Below are 27035 nucleotides of genomic sequence, written 5' to 3' on the forward strand. Positions count from 1 at the left end.
GGGACAGGAGGCTACTCATCCTGACTCTCTGTGTCCTTTGTGATAGAAAGTTATGGATCCAGTGGGAGAGAGTGGTGCCAATGCCCATCTCCATGAGTTTATTGAAGAAATTGACTGGGTTGATTGTGTTAAACGCAGAGCTGAAGTCAATGAATAATATCTGGGTGTAGGTGTGGGGGCATTCCAGGTGTTGGGTGACGTAGTAAATGGCTAGGTTTATTGCATCTTCAACAGATCTACTAGTTTGGAAGGCAAAGTGGTGGCTGTCCATGATGGGGGAGGTGAGTTCTTGCTGTTAGTATGATGTATTCAAATGATTTCATTATAATGGAAGTGAGAGCTGTTGGTCTGTAGTCGGAATGATAACAGAGTCCTTAAAGCATTTGGGGCCATACAGTGATGTTGAAGATGAAAGTGAAGATGGGGCTAGATGGGCTGCACAGTGCTTCAGGACAGCTGGGCAGACCCCATCAGGCCCCGCCGCTTTACTCTTTTTATTTTTACAAAAGAAGGCTCTGACCTCCTCCTCATCAATAAGGTACTGAGGTGATGGTGATAGTGGTGGTGTGGGATGGAGGGAATAGACTGCTGTTCGAACCTGCCATAAAAGTTATTTAGCGAGTCTGGTAAGTTACTGTCAGTGTCTAGTCAAGGATGTGGGCTAATTCTATAGTTAGTCATGCTTTTTAATTGTTTCCAGATTGATTTGGTGTCATTTGATTGTATTTGCTGTTCTAAATGTTGTTCAAATTTGGATTTGGCCTTTCTTATAGAAGATCTAAGTTCGTATTTGGCCTTGTTGTATTGCTCCTTATTTCCCTTTTATGATGGAGTAACTATGTCTTTTGTGAACCATGGCTTGTTATTGCTGTGTATTTTAACTGTTTTGGTGGGAATGCTCATCTCCACACAAATATTGACGTATGACTTCACTGGCTCCGTCAAATTGTCCAGTCTGGCCGCAGCTGCACTGAATACGTCCCAATTCGTGCATTTGAAGCAGTTTCTCAAGGTATCGATGCAGGTGCTGGACCAGCACGGGACAGTTTTAGATTTTCCGCTGTTGGATTTTAGTTTCTGATGGCGTTGTCCGAACTCCCCAGCGGAGACCTTGGAAAAGAGCGGTAGGCACAGCTAATTGGGACGTACCAGTGGTCCAGGGTGTTAGCTCCTCTACTTGGGCAGGTGACTTGTTGGACTAAGTTGAGAAAGTCCGCTGACAGGTTGGCGAGGTTGAAGTCGCCAAGTGCCACTACGATCGCGGACCATAGCGGAGATGAAAGTTGCCAGTTACCATTAGCAGATGGAGGAATGTACACGCCAACCAAAACAACCGAGGCAAACTCTCTGGGAAGATAGTACGGCCTGCACTTGACAGCAATAGAGTCCAGGTAAGGACTGCAGTGACACTTGAGCTCTATGTTGTTGTTGCATCATCGCTGATTCACCTTCACACATATGCCTCTACCTTTGGTTTTTGTGGATAGCTTCACTGACACGTTGACCCGGTGTCAAGAGAAGCCGTGTGGGGTAACAGCCAGGTCAGGCACGGTGTGGTCCAGCCAGGTCTCAGTGAGGCACAGAGCAGAGCAGTCCTTATAATCCTCGTTGTTTTGGAGTAGAAGAACTTCATTTTATTTTTCAAAGATCTTACGTTGGTGAGGAGTAGGGCTGGTAGTGATCGCTTCCTAAACCTGCAGAGGACACCGGCCTGGCGTTGTTTTTTAGGCGGCTTGTACTTCCATGAGCTTGGATACGTCGCTTTGTTTGATATCTCAGCAGGAAAGGTGGACATCACAGCCTCATCAATTGAATAGGGATTGTTCCTGAGAGAGCAACTCTCAGCGGATGTATGTCATGGAAAATGACTTTCTGACATAAAAGACAGACTTTACTGACAGACACAAGTTCGTACCGTAGCAAGCCTCGTGGCCGCCATCTTGGATTTGTCGTCCACTTGATGTTGCTAAAAAAAAATTTTATCAGAGGAGTTTTGCCGTAAAAAAAATTAAAAGGTTTGTGGAAGACGTACTTAAAAGAGGGAGCAGCTAGATGACACGGATAAAGCGGCTGGCAGCTGGTGGCAGTCGCTTACGCATGTTTGCGAGCGGCAAAACACTAGCGTGGGGCAATAAACGGTTGTCGCCACCAGGCAAAGCCCTTTGCCCTCTAGTGTGCGTGTCCAGCTGCTGATGAACAGCTACTCACGTCTGCGCGTCAAAATGCTAGCGTCATAAGCGAAGCGCCATGCTCACCACATGTATTGGGTGTATGTAGTATAAAAGCCATGTGCTAGGGGTGTCTGCACATGGCTTTTATACTACAATGATATTTGATACTATCAATCTCTACCAACAGCATATGATCTGGAACTAAACTCCTGCATGTAATCGACTTTGGACACAACTTGTCATCAAGCTGCTCAGCCACAAGAACTGTCTGGTGGAAGTGAAATTTGCCACGGAACAAATGAGTTCAAACGCAAACGATGTCAGACATAAACAAAAAAATCGAGCCATGCCCATGGGATCGTTCATGTTATAATATCCGCACAAGACTTTTATAAACCTTTATTTTAGTTTTATACACTTTTTTTAAACACTTCAGTAAAAAAAAATAAAGTCAAACTGACTTTCAGAAACATAAGAGTTAATATATTGTTACATTATCCACACAGGACATTTATGAAGCATAAATCTGTCTGGCTCCTATTTGCTCTTACGTGCTGGCCAGGTGATGCGTCCCTGCGGCCCAGCGCGAAGGCATCCGCAGAAGACTTCCATCCATCTATCCACCCATTTTCTGAACTGCTTAGTCCCCACGGGGGTCGCGGGTGTGCTGGAGCTTATCCCAGCCGTCAAAGGGCAGTAGGTGGGGGACACCGTGAACCGGGTGCCAGCCATTCGCAGGACAAATAACCATTTGCACTCCCGCCCACACCAAGGGATAATTTGGAGTGCTCAATCGGCCTACCAAGCATGTTTTGGGGATGTGGGAGGAAACCAGAGTGCCCAGAGAAAACCCACGCGGGCCCGGGGAGAAAATGCAAACTCCACACAGGGAGGGCCGGAGGTGGAATCAAACCCACATTCTCCTAACTGTGAGGCGGATACCACCAAGCCGCCTCCGCACAAGACTTTTATAATTAAATTTTATTTACTCTATTTTACTTTTAAATACGTTATTGTATTTTATACACTTTTTTAAACATTTTAAAGTATAAAGGTGTCACGGCTCTGCTCTGGTCCCGCTGTGCTGGCCGGCTGATCCGGCCCAGTGTGTGGTCATCCGCACACGACTTTTATCATTTCATTTTTAAATATTTTATTGTATTTTTAAACATTTTAAAGTGTAAATGTGTCACGGCTACACTCTGCTCTTGCAGTGCTGACTGGCTGACGCACCCCTGCTGCCCAGCGCGGGGGCAGTCACAAAAGACATTTATACTTTTATTCTTAAACAATTGATTTTATTTTTAAACATTTTAAAGTGTAATCATGTCACGGCTCCGCTCTGCTATTGCCGTGCTGACTGGCTGACGCACCCCTGCTGCCCAACACGGGGGCAAGCACACAAGACATTTATACTTTTATTCTTACACAATTTATTTTAATTTTAAACATTTTAAAGTGTAATCATGTCACGGCAACGCTCTGCTATTGCTGTGCTGACCGACTGACGCGCCCTTGCAGCCCAGTGTGAGAGCATCCACACAAGACTTGTAATTTTACTTTTAAACACATTATTGTACTTTTAAACACTTTATTGTAATTTTAAATACTTTCTAAATAGCTTGAAAAAGCTTGCTATGCCTTTCTGCTTTGATGACGTACGATGCGAGCTCTGCTCTCAGAATCAGAAAAACGTAATTTTCGGACTATGAGTCACGTTTTTTGTCATAGTTTGGGTGGGGGGGGCGACTTATACTCAGGAGCAACTTATATGTGATTTTTTTCACAAATGTTCAAAATTCACGATGTAGTGAAACCGCGATAAACAAATCGCGATGTAGCAGGGGATTACTGTCATTTGAACTGCAAGTGACGTCACCGGTGCCGCGCAGTGGTTGTTTACATAAAGGACAAAGGATTAGATCACGGGATGACGAAGGGCCCCACGTTTGAAGGATTTAATGATTTGGAGTGACACAAGGTTTGAAAAACTTATTTATGTTCTAGTTATTTGATATATTTTATTTCGGGTTGCAACTTGTATGTTTTTATCGTTACAGTTCAGTTGTTGGTGGCTCGTTAAACTCGTTAAAAGAGCTGTTTACCAAACCCACATCTTTCCTGGTACTTTGTTAACGCTACAATATAGTTATATACTAGATCTCTGCAGCGCACGCGGCGTTGTTGACATAAAGAACGAGGAATTTGATCGATGGATTTAATGATTTGGAGTGACACAGATGGTTCGATAATATTGTTGTAATAGTTATTTGAAATATACTTTATATATCGTTATATGGGTCTGTGGATTATTAGAAATGCGACTTACAACGGGTCCGACGTCAGCATATGCGGCGCATACGCGGCATTGTTTACATAAAGCACGATTGATGGATTTAATCAATCATCTTAAATGGACCAGGAGCCAGTGTAAGTTGGCTAATATTGGGGTCATGTGATCAAATTTTCTTGCCCGTGAGAGCAGCCTTGCAGCAGCATTTTGTACTAACTGTAGACGTTTGACGCTGGATTTAGGAAGACCAGAAAATAATGCATTACAGTAGTCCAGGCGCGACGTGATAAACGCATGTATAATAATTTCCGCATCACCGGTCGAGAGGATTGGGCGAATCTTAGCAATATTACGAAGGTGAAAAAATGCATTTCTGGTTATATTCTTAATGTGCTTTTGAAAGGAGAGCGTTTGGTCAAATATTACCCCAAGATTAGTTACAGTATCACTCTGAGTGATAGTACGGTTATCTATAGTTATAGTGGTTTCCTTAAATAAATGTTGATAACGAGCTGGACCAATGATCAACATCTCAGTTTTATCTGGGTCAAGACGAAGGAAGTTGAGAGACATCCATTGCTTGATCTCCGCGAGGCACGCCTCAAGATTACAACAGTACAGCGGCTCTGTCATTGATAACGGCATATATAATTGGGTGTCATCCGCATAACATTGAAAACGAATATTCTACTTACATATTATGTCCCCAAGCGGAATCATATGAATATGAAATAGAATTGGTCCTAGTAACCTTATAGAGCTCAGAGGACGTATTGCCATTGACCACTCTGTGTGTCCTGTCTGATAGATATGAGTGAAACTAGCATAGTGCTGACCCTGAAATACCAACACAACCTTGAAGACGCTCTAATAAAATATCAAAGTCTACAGTGTCGAAAGCAGCACTAAGATCGAGTAGTCACAATACCGATGAAGTGTTTGAATCCATAGCTATGAGGAGATCATTAGTCACTTTAGCAAGTGCCGTCTCAGTGGAATGATTAGCTCTAAAAACAGACTGAAAAGATTCAAATCGATTATTAGCGACCATGTAATCAATATGCTGCTGCGCTACTACTTTTTCAAGAAGTTTCACAAATTCTCAAAATTCAAAAATCCGCGATGTAGGGAAACCGCGATAAACGAACCGCGATGTAGCAAGGGATTACTGTCATTTGAACTGCAAGTGACGTCACCCGTGCGGCGCGGCGGTTGTTTATATAAAGGACAAAGGATTAGATCACGGGATGACAAAGGCCCCCACGTTTGAAGGATTTAATGATTTGGAGTGACACAAGGTTTGAAAAACTTATTTATGTTATAATTATTTGATATATTTTATTTTATGTTGCAACTTGTATATGTTTTTATCGTTACTGTTCAGTTGTTGTTGGCTCGTTAAACTCGTTAACAGAGCCGTTTACCAAACCCACGTCTTTCCTGGTACTTTGTTAATGCTACAATATAGTTATATACTAGATCTGTGTGGCGCGCGCGCGGCGTTGTTGACATAAAGGACGAGGAATTTGATTGATGCATTTCACGATTAGGAGTGACACAGATGGTTTGATAATATTGTTGTAATATGATAGTTATTTGAAATATACTTTATATATCGTTATATGGGTCTGTGGAATAATTAGAAATGCAACTTACGAGTCCGATGTCAGCGGCGCGGCGCATATGTGGCGCATACGCCGCATTGTTTACATAAAGCACGATCGATGGATTTAATGAATTGGAGTGACACAGATGGTTTGATGAATGTGTTTTTTATGTAATACTTATTTGAATAACTCTGAATGTTACGTCAGACCCGTTCTCAGCTCCTCGTTTGTGTATATGTCACGTTAGCTTGCCGTATCGTTTAGCCTGTTGTTGCTGGTTCATGTCTGTTCTTGATGTTGGATTTTGACAAATAAATTTGCCCCTTTGGTGCGATTTATACTCCGGTGCGACTTATTTGTTTTTTTTTACTTACAGTACGAAAATTACGGTGTGTATATATATATATATATATATATATGTATATATATATTTCTTTACGTCTCAGATTTTCACCTATTGCGGGTGGTCTTGGAACCAATTATCCGCAATAAACGACGGATTACGGTAATAACCAGGCTTTATCTCAATCCCCTGCTACGTATCTACTCCACTTTGTTTGTGTCAGCAGAATAAGCAGCATCTCTGCTTCACACTTCTTCCAGGTTTAATTAGACTCATGAGGATAATTACATTCAAATAAAGCTTACAAATGAAAACATGCAATTCAACAGACAGTCCTGTCTGGGACACTAATGTCCCATTTTAGAGTTCTTCTGAAGTCCTTCCAGGTGTTTTGATTGAGCTCTCCTTCATTTAACGTACTGGCACCAAGTTCTGGGTTGACATTCATATGATGATAACATAGTAAGACACTCTAGTGACACAAAAAAAAAACAGCAGATGGTATACAAAATTTATTTGGAGTCAATTTTTGTCATTGTTGATCTCTCATATATGATTTAAGAAAAATCACTTTACTTCACTTGATTCCCCGTGAACCTCCAGTATGAAGAAACTGTACTTTGGGTCGCTACTCTCTTGAAGAAAGAGCTGATTTGACTTTAAACACATCCACAGAATCTACCGCTGGTGTCAGGCCAAAATCCCATAAGTAACAAACTTGAAAATTTCATTTTTTTCATTTATTCAGGGAAGATTCTTACAAATTAATTACCAATCTGAAGTATTTAGAACCGCTTGCTCTCTTTGATGATGCAATGTTAATGGTGGAACAAACCTAATGTTTTGGGGGTTTGATGTCAGCAATATTAACAATATTGGCAATAAACAAATATGTAGAACAAGGTAAAAGTGCTGTCTAAAGACGTCTGAAGACTTCAGTGGTATCCACTTGTGTTGGCACCAGAAGGGACAAAATAGACAAGACAGATAAAAACCTGCGACGATAACCCAATTGAATTTAGTTTTGATCTTAGCTCACCCTATGCAGATTGCCCAGGATCTTTGTGGTTAGCTGAGTCTCAGTCAGTTGGGGCCGTGGAAATGGAGGCTGCACACACACACTGTGCACATACGGCTTCCTTGCCAAATATCTGCAGAGGACACATAAGGAAGTAAGTATTCAAAGGCCATTGACCAAAAGCCACATATACTAAATAGAGACAAATTGAATGACAAGAGGGTCCACTCCGCTTATTCAAATTTAAATGAACCCAGGTGCATAAAGTGAACAAGCACAAATACTTTATATGGCAATATATCAAGGCCAAGAAAAGTTGTGTGGCAGTCTGCGTTAAATGTTTTTAGGCCGTGGTAAAAAAAAAAAAAAAGAAGACAGCAGGCCACAAATGGATAGCAAAAGGTGCCAGTTAGATGATGTTAACTTTAAGCTTTTTGTTTTACGTGCATTGTTGCCAACTTGTGACTTTTATAATTTAAAACATATTTCTGACCGAATTGACACTCCAGTCACCCCCACCTCCCACCTTGTCTCTGCCACACCTGTTCGTTAGCAGTGTAAAAAACAAGTGGCGTAGTCAAGTATGTCTCTCAAGAAACTCAAAGTCATAAAGAAAGATGGCAAATGCATGCGTATCGTCGAGCTCGTGACAGGGTATGGCCATTGTGCCAAAGTAGGTGAAACTCTGTATCCCCTGCTGTAGGAACACGCATGCATTGAGTGAAAGGCAGATGAAGTTGCCGTGCGCCAGATAGTACCAGTTTGTTTTGAATAATATTTTGTGTACATCCTTTTATTCTATTTTTTTAAGTTCTCGCTCATGTACTGCGCGAGGTGCGTTCAATGACCACTCACAGTCGGAAATTAATTTCACCAAAAAGTAATGACGCGTATGTGAACACATTGCAAGGAGTACGTGGAAACATACCGTAATTTTCGGACTATAAGTCGCTCCGGAGTATACGTCGCACCAGCCATAAAATGCACAATGAAGTGAAAAAAAACATATATAAGTTGCACCGGAGTATAAATCACACTTTTGGGGCAAATGTATTTGTCAAAATCCAAAACCAAAAACAGACATGAACCAGCAACAACAGGCTAAACGATACGGTATGCTAACGTGACATATACACAAACAAGGAGCTGAGAACGGGCCTGACGTAACATTCAGAGTTATTCAAGTAAGTATTACATAAATAACACGTTTATCAAACCATCTGTGTCACTCCAATTCATTAAATCCATCGATCCCAACATCTTTCCTGGTACTTTGTTAACGCTACAATATAGTTATATACTAGATCTCTGCAGCACACGTGCGGCGTTGTTGACATAAAGAACGAGGAATTTGATCGATGGATTTCATGATTTGGAGTGACACAGATGGTTTGATAATATTTTTGTAATATCATAGTTATTTGAAATGTACATTATATATCGTTATATGGGTCTGTGGAATAATTAGAAATGCAACTTACAACGGGTCCGACGTCAGCATATGCGGCGCATACGCGGCATTGTTTACATAAAGCACGATCAATGGATTTAATGAATTGGAGTGACACAGATGGTTTGATAAACGTGTTATTTATGTAATACTTACTTGAATAACTCGGAATGTTACGTCAGGCCTGTTAGGGTTTATAAACTATCTTGATCGTATGATTAGGTTGGGATGTAGACTAGAATTATTAACTTTGTTTAAAGCTTTTACCTTTCCTTGACTCTGAAAGGTTTAACCATTCAGTTGTTGAAACTTTCCAAATGGTGTGGAAACACTTTCTTGCTTAGTTAGTCATCTACAATGCTCCACTAGTTTCTGTTTTTACGGCCTTGTAAAACAATGAGCTGGGACCCTTTACACTGATTAACCAGTTGCCTAGGTGACACCAAACATGTCCAATGTCACCCCCACCCTACTTGTTCTCAATAAACATGCTCTTGTAAGAGACTAACGGCAGAGTTTGTTCAAACATTGCTGTACCTACAGTAACGAACAGGCTCTCTCCACTTGCAAGTGCTTAAAGGGCATACTGTCTCCCGTGTGGTTCTTGCAAAATAGTTAGAGTCAGAACATCTCTAACAAGGCCCGTTCTCAGCTCCTCATTTGTGTATATGTCACGTTAGCATACCGTATTGTTTAGCCTGTTGTTGCTGGTTCATGTCTGTTTTTGGTGTTGGATTTTGACAAATAAATTTGCCCCAAAAGTGCGACTTATACTCCGGTGCGACTTATATATGTTTTTTTCCACTTTATTAAGATTTTTATGGCTGGTGCGACTTATACTCCGGAGCGACTTGTAGTCCAAAAATTATGGTATATTTGCAACCAAGTAAGTATTATATAATACGACTAGTATTTTGTCCCATGTGTTTCTTTTTGCAACTGCTGTTGGTCATGTCATTTTTGTAATTTTTATTTTTAAAGTCCATGGACATCATGACACACTTGTATGAAGTTGAATGGATGGTGTGGTCATAAATTGTAAATGTAAACCTGGGTGCCTGTGAACTGCAGAGGACAAGAGTGACATTCTTCCAACACCCATTGGTAAAAGGGTTAACGCCTCCTCTGAACTTTCCTGTCACCTAAAGACAATAAGAAAGTAGACAAAAACAACAGAGTAATGGACATCTTGAATATGACAATTACCGTATTTTCCGAACTTTAAGGCGCACGCACCGGACTATCAGGCGCACCTTCAATGATGGCCCATTTTAAAACGTTGTCCTTATATAAGGCGCACCGGACTATAAGGCGCACCATTTAAGCATCATGTCAGATTTTTAATCCAAATCAAATCATTCTCCATTTGATCTTTTTTTATTTCAACTACAGACGCAACAAATGACTGTAAAATCACAAAATGATGATCCATAGTCTTTTTGATTCATGATTCATAGTCTTCAGCGGGCCACTTATGATTGATTTCATGACACAAAGCTTCGGCCCAGTTTAAATTTAGGAATATGGTCCATATATAAAGCGCACCGGACTATAAGGCCCACTGCCGGCTTTTGAGAACATTTTAGGGTTTTAGGTGCGCCTTATAGTGCGAAAAATACAGTATTGTGGGCCTTACTGTGGCATTCACAATGTCTGCTGTGCTGTGGTGCCTGTACACAATGATGAAACACCACTTATACACCTCCAGTGAGTGCATAAAAGAGCGCTTCCGCAATATGATTAATGACTCAAAAATAGCAAAAAGCTTTGCATGCGGCAAGGACATGACTGGCTACGTAATCAAGTTTGGGTTAACGTCATACTTCAAGAAGAAGCTTGTTACATGTCAATTAGAAGTGAGTTAAGTGTCAACAAAGCCAGACCGTTCGACCTCGAGTTTGATGAAAGTCTCAATATGTATTCAAAGTAAAAACAGATGGACATACACATTCTGTGCTAAAGAATGATTGTGTAACTTCAAGATATTTTAGTTCTGAAATCCTGGGAAGTGCGAGTGCAGATGATCTGTCACAACACATCAAAGAAAGTATATACCGTATTTTTCGGACTATAAGTCGCTCCGGAGTATAAGTCGCACCAGCCATAAAATGCACAATAAAGTGAATAAAAAACATGTATAAGTCGCACCGGAGTATGTCGCACTTTTGGGGCAATTTTATTTGTCAAAATCCAACACCAAGCACAGACATGAACCAGCAACAACAGGCTAAACGATACGGTATGCTAACGTGACATACACAAACGAGGAGCTGAGAACGGGCCTAAGTAACATTCAGAGTCACTCCAATTCATTAAATCCATCGATCGTCCTTTATGTAAACATATGCGCCGCACTGCTGACATCGGACTTGTTGTAAGTTGCATTTCTAATTATTCCACAGACCCATAGAACGATATATAAAGTATATTTCAAATAAATATCATAAACAACAATATTATCAAACCATCTGTGTCACTCCAAATCATTAAATCCATCAATCAAATTCCTCTTTCTTCGTCAACAACGCTGACGCGTGCGCTGACGTCAGCCTCGTTGTTATTCCACATATTGAGTATATAACTATATTGTAGCTTTAACAAAGAACAAGCATAGACGTGGGTTTGGTAAACGGCTTTATGTAAACAATGCGGCGTATGCGCCACATATGTGCCGCGCCGCTGACATCGGACTCGTAAGTTGCATTTCTAATTATTCCACCGACCCATATAACGATATATAAAGTATATTTCAAATAACCATCATATTACAACAATATTATCAAACCATCTGTGTCACTCCTAATCATAAAATGCATCAATCAAATTCCTCGTCCTTTATGTCAACAACGCCGCGCGTGCGCCACACAGATCTAGTATAAAACTATATTGTAGCATTAACAAAGTACCAGGAAATACGTGGGTTTGATAAACGGCTCTTTTAACGAGTTCAACGAGCCAACAACTACTGAACTGTAACAATAAAAAATATACAAGTTGCTACACGAAATAAAATATATCAAATAACTATAACATAAATACGTTTTTCAAACCTTGTGTCACTCCAAATCATTAAACCCTTCAAATGTGGGGCCCTTCGTCATCTTCGTCATCCCGTGATCAAATCCTTTGTCCTAATGTAAACAACCGCCGCGCTGCTAACGTCACTTGCAGTTCAAATGACAGTAATCCCTTGCTACATCGCGATTCGTTTATCGCAGTTTCACTACATCGGGGATTTTCAAATTTTGAAAATTTTTCATTTAAGTCGCTCCTGAGTATAAGTCGCAGCCCCACCCAAACTATGAAAAAAAAACGCAACTTATAGCCCGAAAATTACGGTATTCATGTGTAAGACAATGAACCAAAAATTTATAATAAATATAATAAAATACAATACATGCTGAAAACATGTATTTTTCTAACTTATCTCAAAGCCAAATGCCTACCACATGTACCTAAGGGAAATGTTATGCCATATTTGTAGGCTAAGATTGTCTGTGCTTGTCAGTAAATGATACATATTATTACGGGTTGCTGAAGGTGTTAATGATTTAGCTAACTGTTGATCATCTTGTAATAGTAGCTATTGTATCGGCGTATTTATTTAATCAAAAAAACATCTCTAATTGACCAATGTAACATTGGCAGTGAACTGACTTTCCCATTCATCAACTGAACGGATTTGTGAGTGAACTGCCTTCTCCGTTCATCAACTGAACAGATCAGTGAGTGAACGACTGAACGTGCTGATTTTCCCATTCGTGAACAAGTCATGGTGCATCAGTGAGTGAACATGTTGCGTCTCCAGGAGTGAACAAATCAGTGAATGAACATGAACTATGTTGGCCAGTTCACAGTCAGGGAATGTACATTCATAATTAGCCAAAGAAGAAAGGAACCACTCACCCAAACAGCACTTGCAAGCCCATAAATAAATAAGAGCGGCAGACTGACACACTGCCAGGACACAAAGGGATGTTTTTATTCCCCCCAACTTTATGACATGAAGAGAGGCGCCAGTCTGCAATCGCTGAGAGATTACATTGCTCTATGGGCAATCTTTATTTGAAAATACTTCTTACAATAGATTTTAAATAACATGTATATGTGCACCTTTATATTATTAATGAATAAGCTCTAGTATTATTTAGCTTAGTCTTTGTTTTAGTTTGTCATTTATCTTTTTATTTATTTTCTTATTTTACTATTATTTATTTATGTGTGCAATATGCCTTAATAAACAGAAAGATATGCAGTCAAATATAGTCTTGACAAGACTGCAGAAAAAAATTGTCAATCTTTTCTCAGGTAATTTGAGCTCAGACATGCAACAACTCACTTCGTCTGGCGTCCATGTGTGTGTTGTGTGGGGGAGGGGGGGTGAACAATTCGTTGAACGATCGTAGGGACAGATCGTCTCCTCATTGTCTTTGGTTTCAGTAGCTTGTGTTCACGACTGCTATGGTTTAGGCATGCACAACACAACTGACTTTTGACCTATAACATCAATGCGTCTGTGATTTTAAAAAGTAACAAAAAATAGTAACAAAATGGTTAGATGCAGTCCATCCATCCATTCATCTTCTTCCGCTTATCTGAGGTCAAGTCACGGGGGCAGCAGCTTTAGGAGGGATGCCCAGACTTCCCTCTCGCCAGCTAATTCGTCCGGATGACAGAGCTTCTCATCCTATATCTAAGGGAGAGCCCGGACACCCTGCGTAGAAAACCCATTTTGGACACTTGTAGCTTGTTCTTTCGGTCACGACCCATAGCTCGTGACCATAAGTGAAGGTAGGAGCGTAGAGAGCTTTGCCTTTTGAGAGCTTTGCCTTTTGGCTCAGCTCTCTCTTCACCACGATGGATTGGTACAGAGTCCACATTACAGCCGACGCTGCACTGATCCTGCCGTCGATCTCACGCTTCATCTTGCCCTCGCTCGTGAACAAGACCCCAAGAGACTTCAACTATTCCACTTGGGGCAGGATATCATCCCCGATCTGGAGAGGGCATTCAGCTCTTTTCCGACTGAGGACCATAGTCTCAGATTTGGAGGTGCTGACCTTCATCCCGACTGCTTCACACTCGGAGGCCAACTGCTCCAGTGAGAGCTGGATATCACGGCTTGAAGAAGCCACCAGCGTCATGTTGTCTGCAAAAAGGAGAGATGCAATTGAGGTCCTCAAACCGGACACCCTCAACACCTCCGCTGTGCCTAAAAAATCTGTCCTAAAAGTTATGAACAGATTCGGTGACAAAGGGCAGCCTGAGTGGAGTCCAACCCTCATTGGGAACGAATCTGACTTACTGCTGGAAATGCGGACCAAGCTCTGGCATTGGACCGATCAGTTGGTTTGGGACCCCGTACTCTGGCATTGTTGATACAGGGACCGAACCGCCCTTATCAGTTTGTTCGGCACGACGTACTCTCGAAGCACCCTCCACAGAACTTTCCGAGGGACACAGTCAAACGCCTTCTCCAAATCCACAAAACACGTGTGGACTGGCTGAGAGAACTCCTATGCATCCTCGAGGATCCTGTTCCATGTCCAGGACGAAAAATCACACTGTTCCTCCTGAATCCGGGATTCGACCTCCCAACGGACCCTCCTCTCCAGGACCCCTGAATATACCTTACCAGGGAGGCTGAGGAGTGTAAGTCCTCTGTAGTTGGAACACACCCTCCGGTCACCCATTTTAAAGAGGGGCACCACCACCCCAGTCTGCCGATCCAGAGGCACTGTTCCCGATGTCCACGCAATGCTGTAGAGGCGTGTAAGCCAGGACAGCCCCACAAAATCTAGAGCCTTTTAGAACTCCGGGCGGATCTCATCCACTACCGGAGCCTTGACCCCAAGGAGTTTTTTAACTACCTCGGTGACTTCGACCCCAGAGATTGGAAAGTCCACCTCAGAGTTTCCAGGCCCTGCTTCCATAATGGAAGGCGTGTCATTGGAATTGAGGAGGTCTTCGAAGTATTCTCCCTACCGACTCACAACGTCCTTAGTCGAGGTCAGCAGCACACTCTGTTGGAGATGTTCTGACTCTAACTTATTTTGCAAGAACCACACGGGAGACAGTATGCCCTTTGAACACTTGCAAGTGGAGAGTTTGTTAGTTACTGTAGGTACAGCAATGTTCGAACAAAGTCTGCCGTTGGATTCATGCAAGAGAGTATTTATTGAGAGAAAAAGGGTGGGGGTGAGAGTGGCCAAGGTGGGGGTGACATTGGTGGAATTGTGGAGGTCTTCGAAGTTTTCTCCCCACCGACTCACAACGTCCCGAGTCGAGGTCAGCAGCACAACATGTCCACTTTAAACAGTGTTGACGATGCACTGCTTCCCCCTCCTGAGAGTTTCCTCAAAGCCATCTGGAAGTCATTCTCTATGGTGTTAGGGTTTACAAATTATCTTGAGCGTATGATTATGTTGGAATGTAGACTAGAATTTTTAACTTTGTTCCAACCTTTTACCTTTCCTTGACTCTGAAAAGTTTAACCATTCAGTTGTTGAAACTTGCCAAATGGTGTGGAAACATTCTTGCTTAGTCATCTCAAATACTCCAGTAGTTTCTATTTCTACGACCTTGTAAAACAATGAGCTGGGACCCTCCGCACTGATTAACCAGTTGCTGAGGTGACCACCAAACATGTCCAATGTCACCCCCGCCCTACTTGTTCTCAATAAATATGCTCTTCCAAGAGACCAAAGGCAGACTTTGTTCGAACATTGCTGTACCTACCGTAACAAACAAGTTCTCCACTTGCAAGTGCTTAGAGGGCATACTGGTGCCATGACCCGGATCCCAAACATACTCGTTGCTGACCGACAGAGGACGACGTGCTGCTTTTCATCGACGGGCCAGCGTCCATTCGCCGGACCTGGTTAAGAAAGTCCTGGGGAGTAAATTCTTCGCTGGGCCAGCATCCTAGGTCTGCCTTTGTCTGACGGCGGCGGATTGACGGGATCCGGCAGTGCAACGAACCAGGGGACAAATAAGTTAAAGCCCGAAAGTTGTGTGATTGTGTTGTTGTGAAACACGTAAAAAGTTAAAGGTGCACAAGATATACGGCTTTGGTTTGTCCGAGTTATGAGATATACGGCTTTGGTTTGTCCGAGCTATGAGGTATACGGTTTTGGTTTGTCCAGCCTAAGAAACAGCTTGGGTTTTAGTCCCAGTGGGAGGCTAAAAAAAAAAAGAGCTTCTTTTTCTTAATTGAAGTAGGGCATAGATTCTTTTTTTTTTTGGTCCGTTTTTCCAAGCTGTTTGCATGAAAGTTGTGTGATTGAGAGTGTGACTGGTAGGATAAATTGACTAAAAGGCAATTTTGTTGAAAGGTCAATTTGAACCTGCATTAAGGCTTCTCAAAAAGAAAAAAAAAAAGAATAAAATATTGAAAAAAAACATTTAGAAAAACTAAAAACACCAAATTTAGATGGGAAATACAGACGGTAAATCTCTAGCTCTTGAAGGAGATGAGAAGTACATGGCGAGTAGATTTCTTAATTGTTTGTGATACATGCGAAAGTGGAAGAAAAAGTATGGAGTAGAAGGGAAGTTGAAAGTTGCTAGAACGTGGTTGAAAGCTTCACAAGAGAGAAGAGAACAAGGCTTATTAGAGAACAAATTCAAAAGACAAAAAATATAAAGGTGAAAAGTGATGAGGCCGCAAATATGTTTGTCAGGCCAGAAGACAATGAGGCCACAGTGCGCAGGCGCGCTGTCCCGGCCACAGTTCAAGCTGCAGCTGAAGGCACATCTCAAGCAGAGGGGCAAGAGGAGCTTTCCGCTCCAATGCAAAACTTGTATCCAAGTTTAACAGACCTGCACCCTCCCCAATATAATAGCAAGAAAGGTCAGGGTCACGTTATTAGAACTCCTGTACGAACAAGTATGACCAATGCTGCTAGATTTTCCCAAACTTTAGACAATGCTGATGTGTGCCCAATGATACCCTATTCAAGATTCAAGAAGAATTTATTCGCCATGTTTGAGCATGCCAAACAAGGAATTTGACTTCGTTACATCACAGTCTCTGTTCAACATTTAGGTGATTAACAACACTCAGGACATGTGAAAATGACAAATGACAATATTCTCAGCCATCCCCTGATCTTAAACTCCCATGAGGGCAAGGAATAACTCAAATCTCCGACTAGGGGAAGTGAGAAACCTTGAGAAGAGACCACAGATGGGAGGGTCCTGCTTCCAGGATGACCCGGCTGCAATGGATGCAGAGAAGGAGGCAGAAGAGGGGAAAGCGCGGGGGTGTCCGGACTAGGCTAGCGCCGAACCCAACTCGCCCGGCAGCAGTTAAGTTAAAGTTAACTAGCGCTAGGCTAGACTTCCAGCATGCACATAGCTCCTTGTGTAGACTAGAGCGTCACAGTTTGAATAGTGCTACAGTACACATGAACACACTTTCTACTGAGGTGGCAGACAAATCCAAACGCTCCACCCCGACCGGTATAGCTGATGATATGGTGCCTGTTTCAGATAGTATTACGTGTGTACCAAATGTTTACTATCAAATTCCTACGGTCGTATCGTCCCGCCGCGCGAATAAACAATTGAGAGGTGATGTCAGGCCTAGAGAACACAATCTTACTTTCATTTCGTTCAAAAATCCTCTGATAATTACAAACCCTGACCAACCGATTACACTTAAACTTGGTTTTATGAATATTAGATCGCTTCATACAAAAGCAGTTCTCGTTAATGACCTCATCACGGAACATAATCTAAATATATTTGGTCTTTGCGAGACCTGGTTGAAACCTAATGAACTGCTACCGCTTAATGAGGCCTCGCCTCCAAATTTTGTGAGCTCGCATGTGGCGCGTCCTCGAAAAAAGGGTGGGGGTGTTGCCCTCATCTCAAATTCCGATCTTAGATTTACGCCTCGTTCGACTAACATATTTAAAACATTTGAAGTTCTCACTGTCCGATCTACCCCTTTACCGTCATTTTATCTTGCTGTTATTTACCGTCCACCTGGGGCTTACGCTAGCTTCCTGGATGAATTTTCAGAATTCGTGGCTGATCTAGTGACAAACGCGGATAATATAATAATCATGGGCGATTTTAACGTCCACATGAATTTACCGTCAGAGCCACTTACTTCGGCGTTTCAGACTCTTATTGATACGTTTGGTTTTACGCAAGCCGTACAGGTAGCAACGCATAAAAATGGTAATACCTTAGATTTGGTATTATCCCGAGGACTGGCAACCTCTAATTTAACAGTACTGCCATACACTACTGTTTTGTCTGATCACTACTTAATAAAATTTGAAATTTTAGTTCTTAGTCAAAGACAAGAGAGCAATCAGAATTATAGCAGCCGTAATATTAACTCCATGACTGCGACTGCGCTATCTGAGCTACTGCGACCAGCAACTGCCGTATTGCCCTCATATACCGGCTCTATTGATAATCTTACAAATGAATTCAATGCTACATTGTTAAATGCCATTGACTCGGTGGCGCCGCTACGTCTAAAAACTTGCCGTAGACTGCCTACTCCGTGGTTCACAGATGAAACTCGTTCGCTTAAACAATTAAGTAGAAAGCATAAGCGCAAATGGCGTTTAACCAAACTTGAGGTTTTCCATCAGGCATGGCGTGACAGCCTCCTGAAATATAAAGATGCGCTTATCTTAGCAAAAACTCGTTATTTTTCGCAGGTCATTAATCTCAATAAGAACAATCCTAAATACCTATTTGATACGGTGGCAAAGCTAACACTGCGCCAGCCAACCCCCGATAGCTCCTTTCACTCGGCTGACGAGTTCATGAAATATTTTGCTCGGAAGATTGAATCCATTAGGGATGAGATCAAGATGACCATTCCGATCACTCAGTCGGGACCGCCGATTACCGGCGCCGATGATCATGCGATAACCCTTTCAAATTTTAAAAGCGTGTCCCTCGAAAGGCTTACACAATTAGTTAGTGCGGCTAAACAAACAACATGTTTACTTGACCCGCTTCCAACCAAACTACTTAAAGAATTATTTCAAATCTTAGGACCGTCTGTTCTAAATATAATTAATATGTCTATCTCCTCTGGGATAGTGCCTACAGCCTTTAAAACCGCTATCATTAAACCGCTACTTAAGCGACCAAATCTTGACCCGGACTGTCTCGGTAACTATAGGCCAGTTTCAAATCTCCCATTCATAGCAAAACTGCTTGAAAAAGTAGTAGCGCAGCAGCTTATTGATTACATGGTCGCTAATAATCGATATGAATCTTTTCAGTCTGGGTTTAGAGCTAATCATTCCACTGAGACAGCACTTGCTTAAGTGACTAATGATCTCCTCTTAGCTATGGATTCAAATACTTCATCGGTATTGTTACTACTCGATCTTAGTGCTGCCTTTGACACTGTTGACTTCAATATTTTATTAAAGCGTCTTAAAGGTTGTGTTGGTATTTCGGGGTCAGCACTAGACTGGTTTCATTCGTATCTATCAGACAGGACGCACCGAGTGGTCCATGGCAATGCGTCCTCTGAGCTCTATAAAGTTACGTGTGGTGTCTGTCCCACAGGGATCGGTACTAGGACCAATTCTATTTAATATTTATATGACTCCGCTTGGGAACATAATACGTAAATATAATATTAGTTTTCAATGTTATGCGGATGACACCCAATTATATATGCCATTATCAATGACAGATCCGCGGGACTGTTGTAATCTTGAGGCATGCCTTGCAGAGATCAAGCAATGGATGTCTCTCAACTTCCTTCGTCTGAACCCAAATAAAACTGAGATGTTGATAATTGGTCCAGCTCGTTATCAACATTTATTTAAGGAAACCGCTATAACTCTAGATAGCCGTACTATCACTCAGAGTGATACTGTAACTAATCTCGGGGTAATATTTGACCAAACGCTCTCCTTTCAAAAGCATATTAAAATTATAACCAGAATAGCATTTTTTCACCTTCGTAATATTGCTAAGATTCGCCCAATCCTCTCGACCGGTGATGCCGAAATTATTATACATGCATTTATCACGTCGCGCCTGGACTACTGTAATGCATTATTCTCTGGTCTTCCCAAGTCCAGCATCAAAAGTCTACAGTTAGTACAAAATGCTGCTGCAAGGCTGCTCTCACGGACAAGAAAATTTGATCACATTACCCCAATATTAGCCAATTTACATTGGCTCCCGGTCCATTTAAGATGTGACTTCAAAGTTCTTCTGTTAACCTATAAATCATTGCATGGCTTAGCGCCTTCATATCTCGTCAACTTAGTTGTTCCTTATGTTCTGTCTCGTAACCTTCGTTCGCAAAACGCTAGTTTTTTAGTGACACCTAGGGCCAAGAAAATGTCTGCAGGGGCTAGAGCATTTTCCATTCGGGCTCCAGAGCTCTGGAATGCCCTGCCAATGGATATTAGAAATGCTACCTCAGTAGAAACATTTAAGACACGTTTAAAGACGTATTTCTATGATGTGGCCTTTAACCTCTCCCCGACCCCACTCCCCCCACCCCTCCCCGGCTGGGGTGGTGGTTAGGTGACACCCATGCTGACGATGGCTATCTAGATTCTCGTGGACCAATTCAGCATGAGGGAACTGCAGTGGAATACCCTCCTGGAGGACACTGCCAGGACAATCGAAGGCACCTCCGACAGCTCTTGGCTTTGGCCTGGGCATCCACTTTTTGATTTCCATATGATGTATTTTATGTGCCCTCTTTGCATCCATTGCAGCCTGGTGATCCTGAAAGGGGGATCCTTCCATCTGTGGTCCCTTCTCAAGGTTTCTCATTTTTCCCCTGGTAGGGGTTTTTGAGTTTTTCCTTGCCCTTTTGGGAGCCTAAGATCAGGGGATGCTTTGAGAATTATTGTCAATTGATTGTCTATGTGAAGCCCTTTGAGACTGCTTGTGATTTAGGGCTATACAAATAAACTTGACTTGACTTGACTAGAAGACACATAGTGCAAACAGTGTAGACAATCCAAAAAGGTGTGGAGAGCAGGATGTTATAGCACAGCAATGACTCTGAGACTCTAAGAGTGGTGTGAGTTCATCAGAGTTCATCTCGCCTGAAATCCACCCTCATCTCCACGGTCTTGAGCGGGTTCAGCTCCAGGTGATTTTGGCTGCACCAGTGGACCAGCCGCTCCACCTCCTGTCTGTACGCAGTCTCATCACCGTCCCGGATCAGTCCGATGAGAGTCATGTCGTCTGCATACTTCAGGAGCTTCACAGGAGAGTCACCTGACGATAAATCGTTGGTGTAGAGAGAGAAGAGCAGTGGGGAGAGGACGCACCCCTGAGGGGCGCCAGTACTGGTGGTCCTGGTGCCAGATGTGATGCTCCCCAGCCTCACACGCTGTCTCCTGTTGGTCAGGAAGCTGGTGATCCAATGACAGGTGGAGGCAGGCACCGCGAGCTGGGTGAGCTTCTGTTGGAGGATGTCAGGAGCAATGGTGTTGAACGCCGAGCTGAAATCCACAAAACAGGATCCTGGCGTACGTTTCTGGGGTGTCCAGGTGGTGCAGGATGTAGTGCAGTCCACCGCATCATCCACCGACCTGTTTGCCCGGTAGGCAAACTGGAGGGGGTCAAGCAGGGGGCCCGTGACATGCTTCAGGTGGTTCAGCACCAACCTCTCAAAAAATTTCATGACCACAGATGTCAGAGTGACAGGTCTGTCGTCATTCAATCCTGTGACGGTGGGCTTCTTGGCCACTGGAACGATGGTGGAGCTTTTGAAGCACGAGGGCACCTCACACAGCTCCAGGGAGCGGTTGAAGATCCGTGCAAAGGTGGGCGCCAGCTGCTAAGCACAGACTTTCAAGCAGGAGGGTGACACGCCGTCTGGGCCCGGTGCCTTCCTGATCTTTTGTCTCCGGAACACCTGGCGCAATTCCTCCTCACGGATCTGGAGTGCGGGCACGGCCTCTGCAAGAGAGAGAGGCTTGAAGGGGCAGGCTACCCTTCACATACATGTTTTTCGGCCATGGACTTTGGAAGAGGCAAGAAAGGCAGTTGAAGGGATTACCCCTGTTGCAGAAGACCCAGATAAATGGGCAGAAGACATGGCTGGAATCATACATTCCTATAGACTGAATGGGCATGAGGCAGGAGAAGCTGCAATGTCTTGGGAAACGATTGGGCCAAGGTTAGAGGAAATTATACAGGTAGAAATAACCAAGGGCCTTTCCCCTATCATGTTCAGGGAAATCAATTGAGAGGCGAGTATGCAGCACAATGGAATGATCTTGTGCAAAGAGTGCAAACAATATTTCAAAGACGAGCGAATTATGGTCATTCAGCAGGAATAAAACAGAAGCCTGGGAGGTACTGATATTGATGATTTTCGCTTGAGATTTGAAAAAGAATTTAGGATGCATAGTGGCATCCCATTCAATGATGCAGCTGAGAGTGCTTATCAGCAACAGCTTAAAAATGCACTCCTCACTGGTTTCCGCCCTGAAATTGGCAATTGGGTGAGGAAACACATGGTGGAAGTGGACACTGCTAGTGTTACAACAACCATGCAGTGGGCCAGACATGCTGAAAAAGTAATAGAAAAGGCAAAGGTTCTGATGTATTTCATCTACACGATGATGATGATGACCTAGATGAAGACACAACAAGATCGCAGGCCGCCATATGGTTCAAAATCCCCACCAGATTCTGACAACTGTTGGAACTGTGGGAACTGACACTTTGCAAGAGTGTCGTTATGCAAAACAAGACCAATTAAAGGGTGGAGGACGAGGCAGAGGAAAAGGCAAATGACTAGATTCCTCCCCTTTGACCTCTTGTGCTCCTACAGAGGAAGAAATAGTAGATGTTAATACAGCATGGGACATTTTGAATGCATGAAAAGAAAATCCACGTTACCTTAAACATTGGAGGAAGTGATGTAGAGTTTTTGTGTGATACTGGGGCTTGTAAAACCATAATAAAAAATAAAGTCCCTAATTTGAAGGCCTCCCAAAATACTATTTGGGTGAAATCTGTTGATGGGCAGGTACACAAGGAGAGTATCCAGTTGTAGTAAGAGATGATGAAACGGGAGTCATAGCTTCAGTCTAGTCTAGTCACAGCGTCTCATTTGCAAACTTGACAAGCTGGGCCTCAGTACCTCCCTTTGCAACTGGCTACTGGACTTCCTCTGTCAGAGGCCTCAAGTAGTGCGTGTGGGCGACAGTGTCTCCAGCAGCATCACGCTGAGCACGGGGGCCCCTCAAGGCTGCGTGCTCAGTCCGCTGCTCTTCACCCTGCTGACGCATGACTCCACTGTGACCTACAGCAGCAACCGCGTGCTGAAATATGCAGATGACACGACTGTGGTGGGTCTGATCACCGGTGGCGACGAGACTCACTACAGATCGGAGGTCGACCTTTTGGCTGCTTGGTGCAGGGACAACAACCTTCTGCTGAACGTCAACAAGACCAAGTAGATTATCATTGACTTCCGGAAGGGTCACGCCCACCACCTGCCGCTGACCGTTGACGGAGCTGTGGTGGAGAGAGTGAGTATTACCAGATTCCTGGGGGTGCACATCAGTGAGGACCTCTCCTGGACCACCAACACTGCGTCGCTGGCGAAGAAGGCTCAGCGCCGCCTGTACTTTCTGCGGAAACTCAGGCGGGCAAGTGCTCCTCCCGCTGTCATGACCACATTCTACCGTGGCAACATTGAGAGCGTCCTCTCCAGCTGCATCGCTGTGTGGGGTGGTGGCTGCTCTGAGTACAACATGAAGGCCCTGCAGCGCATAGTGACCACTGCGAGTAAAATCATCGGGGCTCCACTCCCCTCCCTGAAGGAAGTTTACGCCTCCCGTCTCACCCGCAAAGCAGTGTGAAGTTGTGTGTGATGAGAGTCACCCCGCTCACTCTTTGTTTGTACTTCTGCCCTCTAGGAAGAGATACAGATGCCTGCGCTCCCGCACCACCAGACTCAGGGACAGCTTCATGCTCCAAGCTGTCCGGATCCTGAAAAGCGCAGGGGGATGACAACATCAACCGGTAAGCCGGTTACCCATGCCTCCTTGTTAAAAGACTTGTTGCAGGCCATCCATTTACCTGCTAAACTAGCTGTGTGTAAATGTGCTGCTCACACCACAGGCACAGATGAAGTCTCAAATGGAACCAGATTAGCATACAAAATTGCTAAAGAAGCAGCATCAGGGAAACATGGCCATGAAGTTTTTATGATAGATTCAGAGGACACGCAACTCATAGATAAAACTATACTGACAGACATGCATGTGGGCGACAAAAGGTGCAATAGTGGATACAGATCATATCCACTGCATCAATGACAAACCTGTTTTACGAAAGTCACTTTTTAAGGCAGCGGCAATTGCGACACATGGGCCTTGCCATGTGTCGACAGGAGGGATGTGCTCCATCATACATCAACAATTCACTACCTTTGGTTTAGATGCTTACTTAAAAATTTTTGTAAAGCATGTCATGTTTGTGTGAAACATAATCCACAAGGAAACATGAGACCTAAGAGAGGCTCATTTCCAAAACCGTTTTACCCATTTCAAATCATGCACATGGATTTTATCGAACTCACACAAAGTGGACCTCACAAATACTGAATGGGTGGAAATAGTTCCATCTAAACGAGTAGATGCCTTAACAGTGGCAAAAGCCATTTGCAAAGCCGTCATACCGGCTCATGGCATCACGCAGTTCATTTCCTGTGACAACGGTCCATACTTAAACAAAACATGGCTGTACACCTTGGGATAACGTTTAAAAAAACACTGCGCTTGGCACCCATCCAGTGCAGGCCTGGTTGAACGAGCAAACACTACTATCAAAAGCACTTCAGAAGGGCTATCACCTTTTGAAATCGTCCATGAGAGACCATATAGACTACCCGTGTTCACTGCAGATTTGCAAAAAGCAGATGAAGAACAGTCCTTGGCAGATTACATGATCAGGACGCTCAAAATGGAAGATGTGTCAAATGCAAATTTACTGCCGCCTGATCTTCCTTCCCCACAGGTTGACAACCCCATCAAGCCAGGAGACTGGGTCTACATCAAGGCCATCAAAAGAAAGAACTGGGCCAGCCCACGGTGGGAGGGACCATTCCAAGTCTTGCTGACTACCCCCACTGCAGTAAAGATTGCTGAACAGCCCAGCTGGATTCACCTCAGCCACTGCAAGTTTCAGATAGTGCTGGACCGCTAATTCGGAGTGGTGGGGAAGACTGACTACAAAGGGGCGTCATCTTTTAGGGTGGGGCGTCTCAATGTTGGTGAAGAATCCATCGACCCCCACTCCGCTAGGGCGAGGGGATGTCCCGGTGTCTCTGCCATCCAAGTAACCGGGGCTTCATATGCTAGGTGGATCCTATGCTTCGTTGTGGCTGGAGCCTGCTATGCTTTGTGAGCTCATCTGAATGGACCGATTGACAGTGTCAACCGTGGAAGAAGATGGTCACATGATGAGAACTTTGAGGACTGGTCATGGGACCCCAGAAACCCATACAAAACAAACACTTGGTACCGGTATGTTAAGTTCAATGTGAGAGCTCACACACAGGAGGGATGCTATGTGTGTTCCAAACTCCCCCCTTCCTCCACACAAGTTCACTTGGAGGCCAGAGCAATGAATGTCACTGAAGCGAAATGTATGGCATCCATGGGAGGAGTTGGATATCAACACCGTGCTGTCACAGTCAATGATGCTGACCCTTTCCGCCCTGGACTTGCAGACGGTACCTGTGATCAGCTTTTCTGGACAAATCTCAATGTGACTGTTAAAGGACGAAGATTGCCGCAAGTGGCCTACACAGAGAGACCAGCTGGAGTGAACTACATGTTACATCCAAGGTAACGAGACCCACAAATGCATTAATGATGACTGCTCTCCAGGAGGAAACTGGATGGGAGCTTTGGACATCACCGCTGAGTGTCAGGATAAGAGAGCTGTTTCGAGTGGTGAGGGATCTCTCACTGATATGGCTGCACCATCAAACGGGACCTACTTCATACAGAATGGCTGGTGGCTTTGTGGTCACAAAGTTTATCCGATGCTGCCCGCCAACTGGACAGGAGTGTGTGCTCCAGTGTGGGTGACAGACCACACCTACAGGATACAACATCATCAGCTGACGACAGCGCACAACTCTTCTGTACGCCGACGCAGGGCTGTTGCGACCTTTGACCCTCACGACCCTGTCTGGGGTGCGAACGTTCCAGACGACCATAAAGTATGGTCAGTCGGAGACAACGTTGTTCATGCGCTTTTTCCTTGGATTGGAGTCGGAAAACAAGCACTTTACATCGAGACACTGAACGATCGTTTCCAATCATTTGCGAATCTCTTGCTGCAGGTCAAAGATGGTCAAAACAGAGAGATTCAGGCTATTAGGCTAATGATCTTGCAAAACAGGATGGTTCTGGACTTTATGACTGCAGCACAAGGTGGCGTGTGCCACATTATTGTGACTTCCTGTTGCACATACATACCAGGAGAAAATGACACACACATCAACGATGCCATGAATTCATGAAGAACTTACAGCAGGCCATGTCAAAGGACAAAGTCCCACATGAATGGGATTTCTTTTCATGGCTATTCTCTGGCAACTGGTGGCAACTACTGTTGAAATTTGTGACTCCTGTGCTTGTTGTGCTGGTGTTGTTATGCTTATTTGCAACCTGTGTTGTCCCGTGTTTGAAGTCTGCTGTATCAAGAGCTTTATCTTCTACCATAGTACAGGTGCAAATACAACATATCAGACATCTCAAATGTGATGACTATGATGCGCTGCGGAAAGAAGATTGAGATGATGCTGTTTAGCCCAACATATTTTACAGAAACGTAATGATTTGGCCATTGAAAATGCTTTGCAAGTGATGAGTACAATGATGTGCGGTTTCTGTGTTTTCTTTTTTTATTGTTTTACTTTCTTCATTATATTTTCTTGCTTATGTTTGATTGATCGGGGTAGGCATGATCATATGATAAACAGGAGGGATATGTTAGGAATTACAAATTATCTTGATCGTATGATTATGTTGGAATGTAGACTAGAATTTTTTACTTTGTTTAAACCTTTTACCTTTCCATGACTCTGAAAAGTTTAACCATTCAGTTGTTGAAATTTTCCAAATGGCAAACATTCTTGCCTAGTTAGTCATCTAAAAT

At 43.5% G+C, this 27035-nt stretch overlaps 2 protein-coding genes across 10 annotated transcripts in view; one reads left to right on the forward strand and one right to left on the reverse strand.

Moving 5' to 3' along the window:
* Positions 1 to 27035, forward strand: part of LOC147056219 (uncharacterized) — a 239053-nt gene that overhangs the window by 105757 nt on the left and 106261 nt on the right. The gene's annotated exons all lie outside the window — the stretch shown is intronic.
* The window catches only part of LOC147056220 (palmitoyltransferase ZDHHC5-A-like), a 169558-nt gene that overhangs the window by 47146 nt on the left and 95377 nt on the right, over positions 1 to 27035 (reverse strand). For all 9 annotated transcript variants that reach the window (XM_085911350.1, XM_085911355.1, XM_085911349.1 and 6 more), the window contains 2 exons: positions 9933 to 10024; positions 7454 to 7565 (listed from right to left, as the gene is read on the reverse strand). In XM_085911350.1, coding sequence (XP_085767476.1) covers positions 7454 to 7565; positions 9933 to 10024 — 204 coding nt within the window. The remainder of the gene's footprint in view (positions 1 to 7453; positions 7566 to 9932; positions 10025 to 27035) is intronic.

The sequence above is a fragment of the Syngnathus leptorhynchus genome, chromosome 5, assembly GCF_054491065.1.
Source record: "Syngnathus leptorhynchus isolate UIUO chromosome 5, UIUO_Slep, whole genome shotgun sequence".
NCBI classification, from domain to species: Eukaryota; Metazoa; Chordata; class Actinopteri; order Syngnathiformes; family Syngnathidae; genus Syngnathus; species Syngnathus leptorhynchus.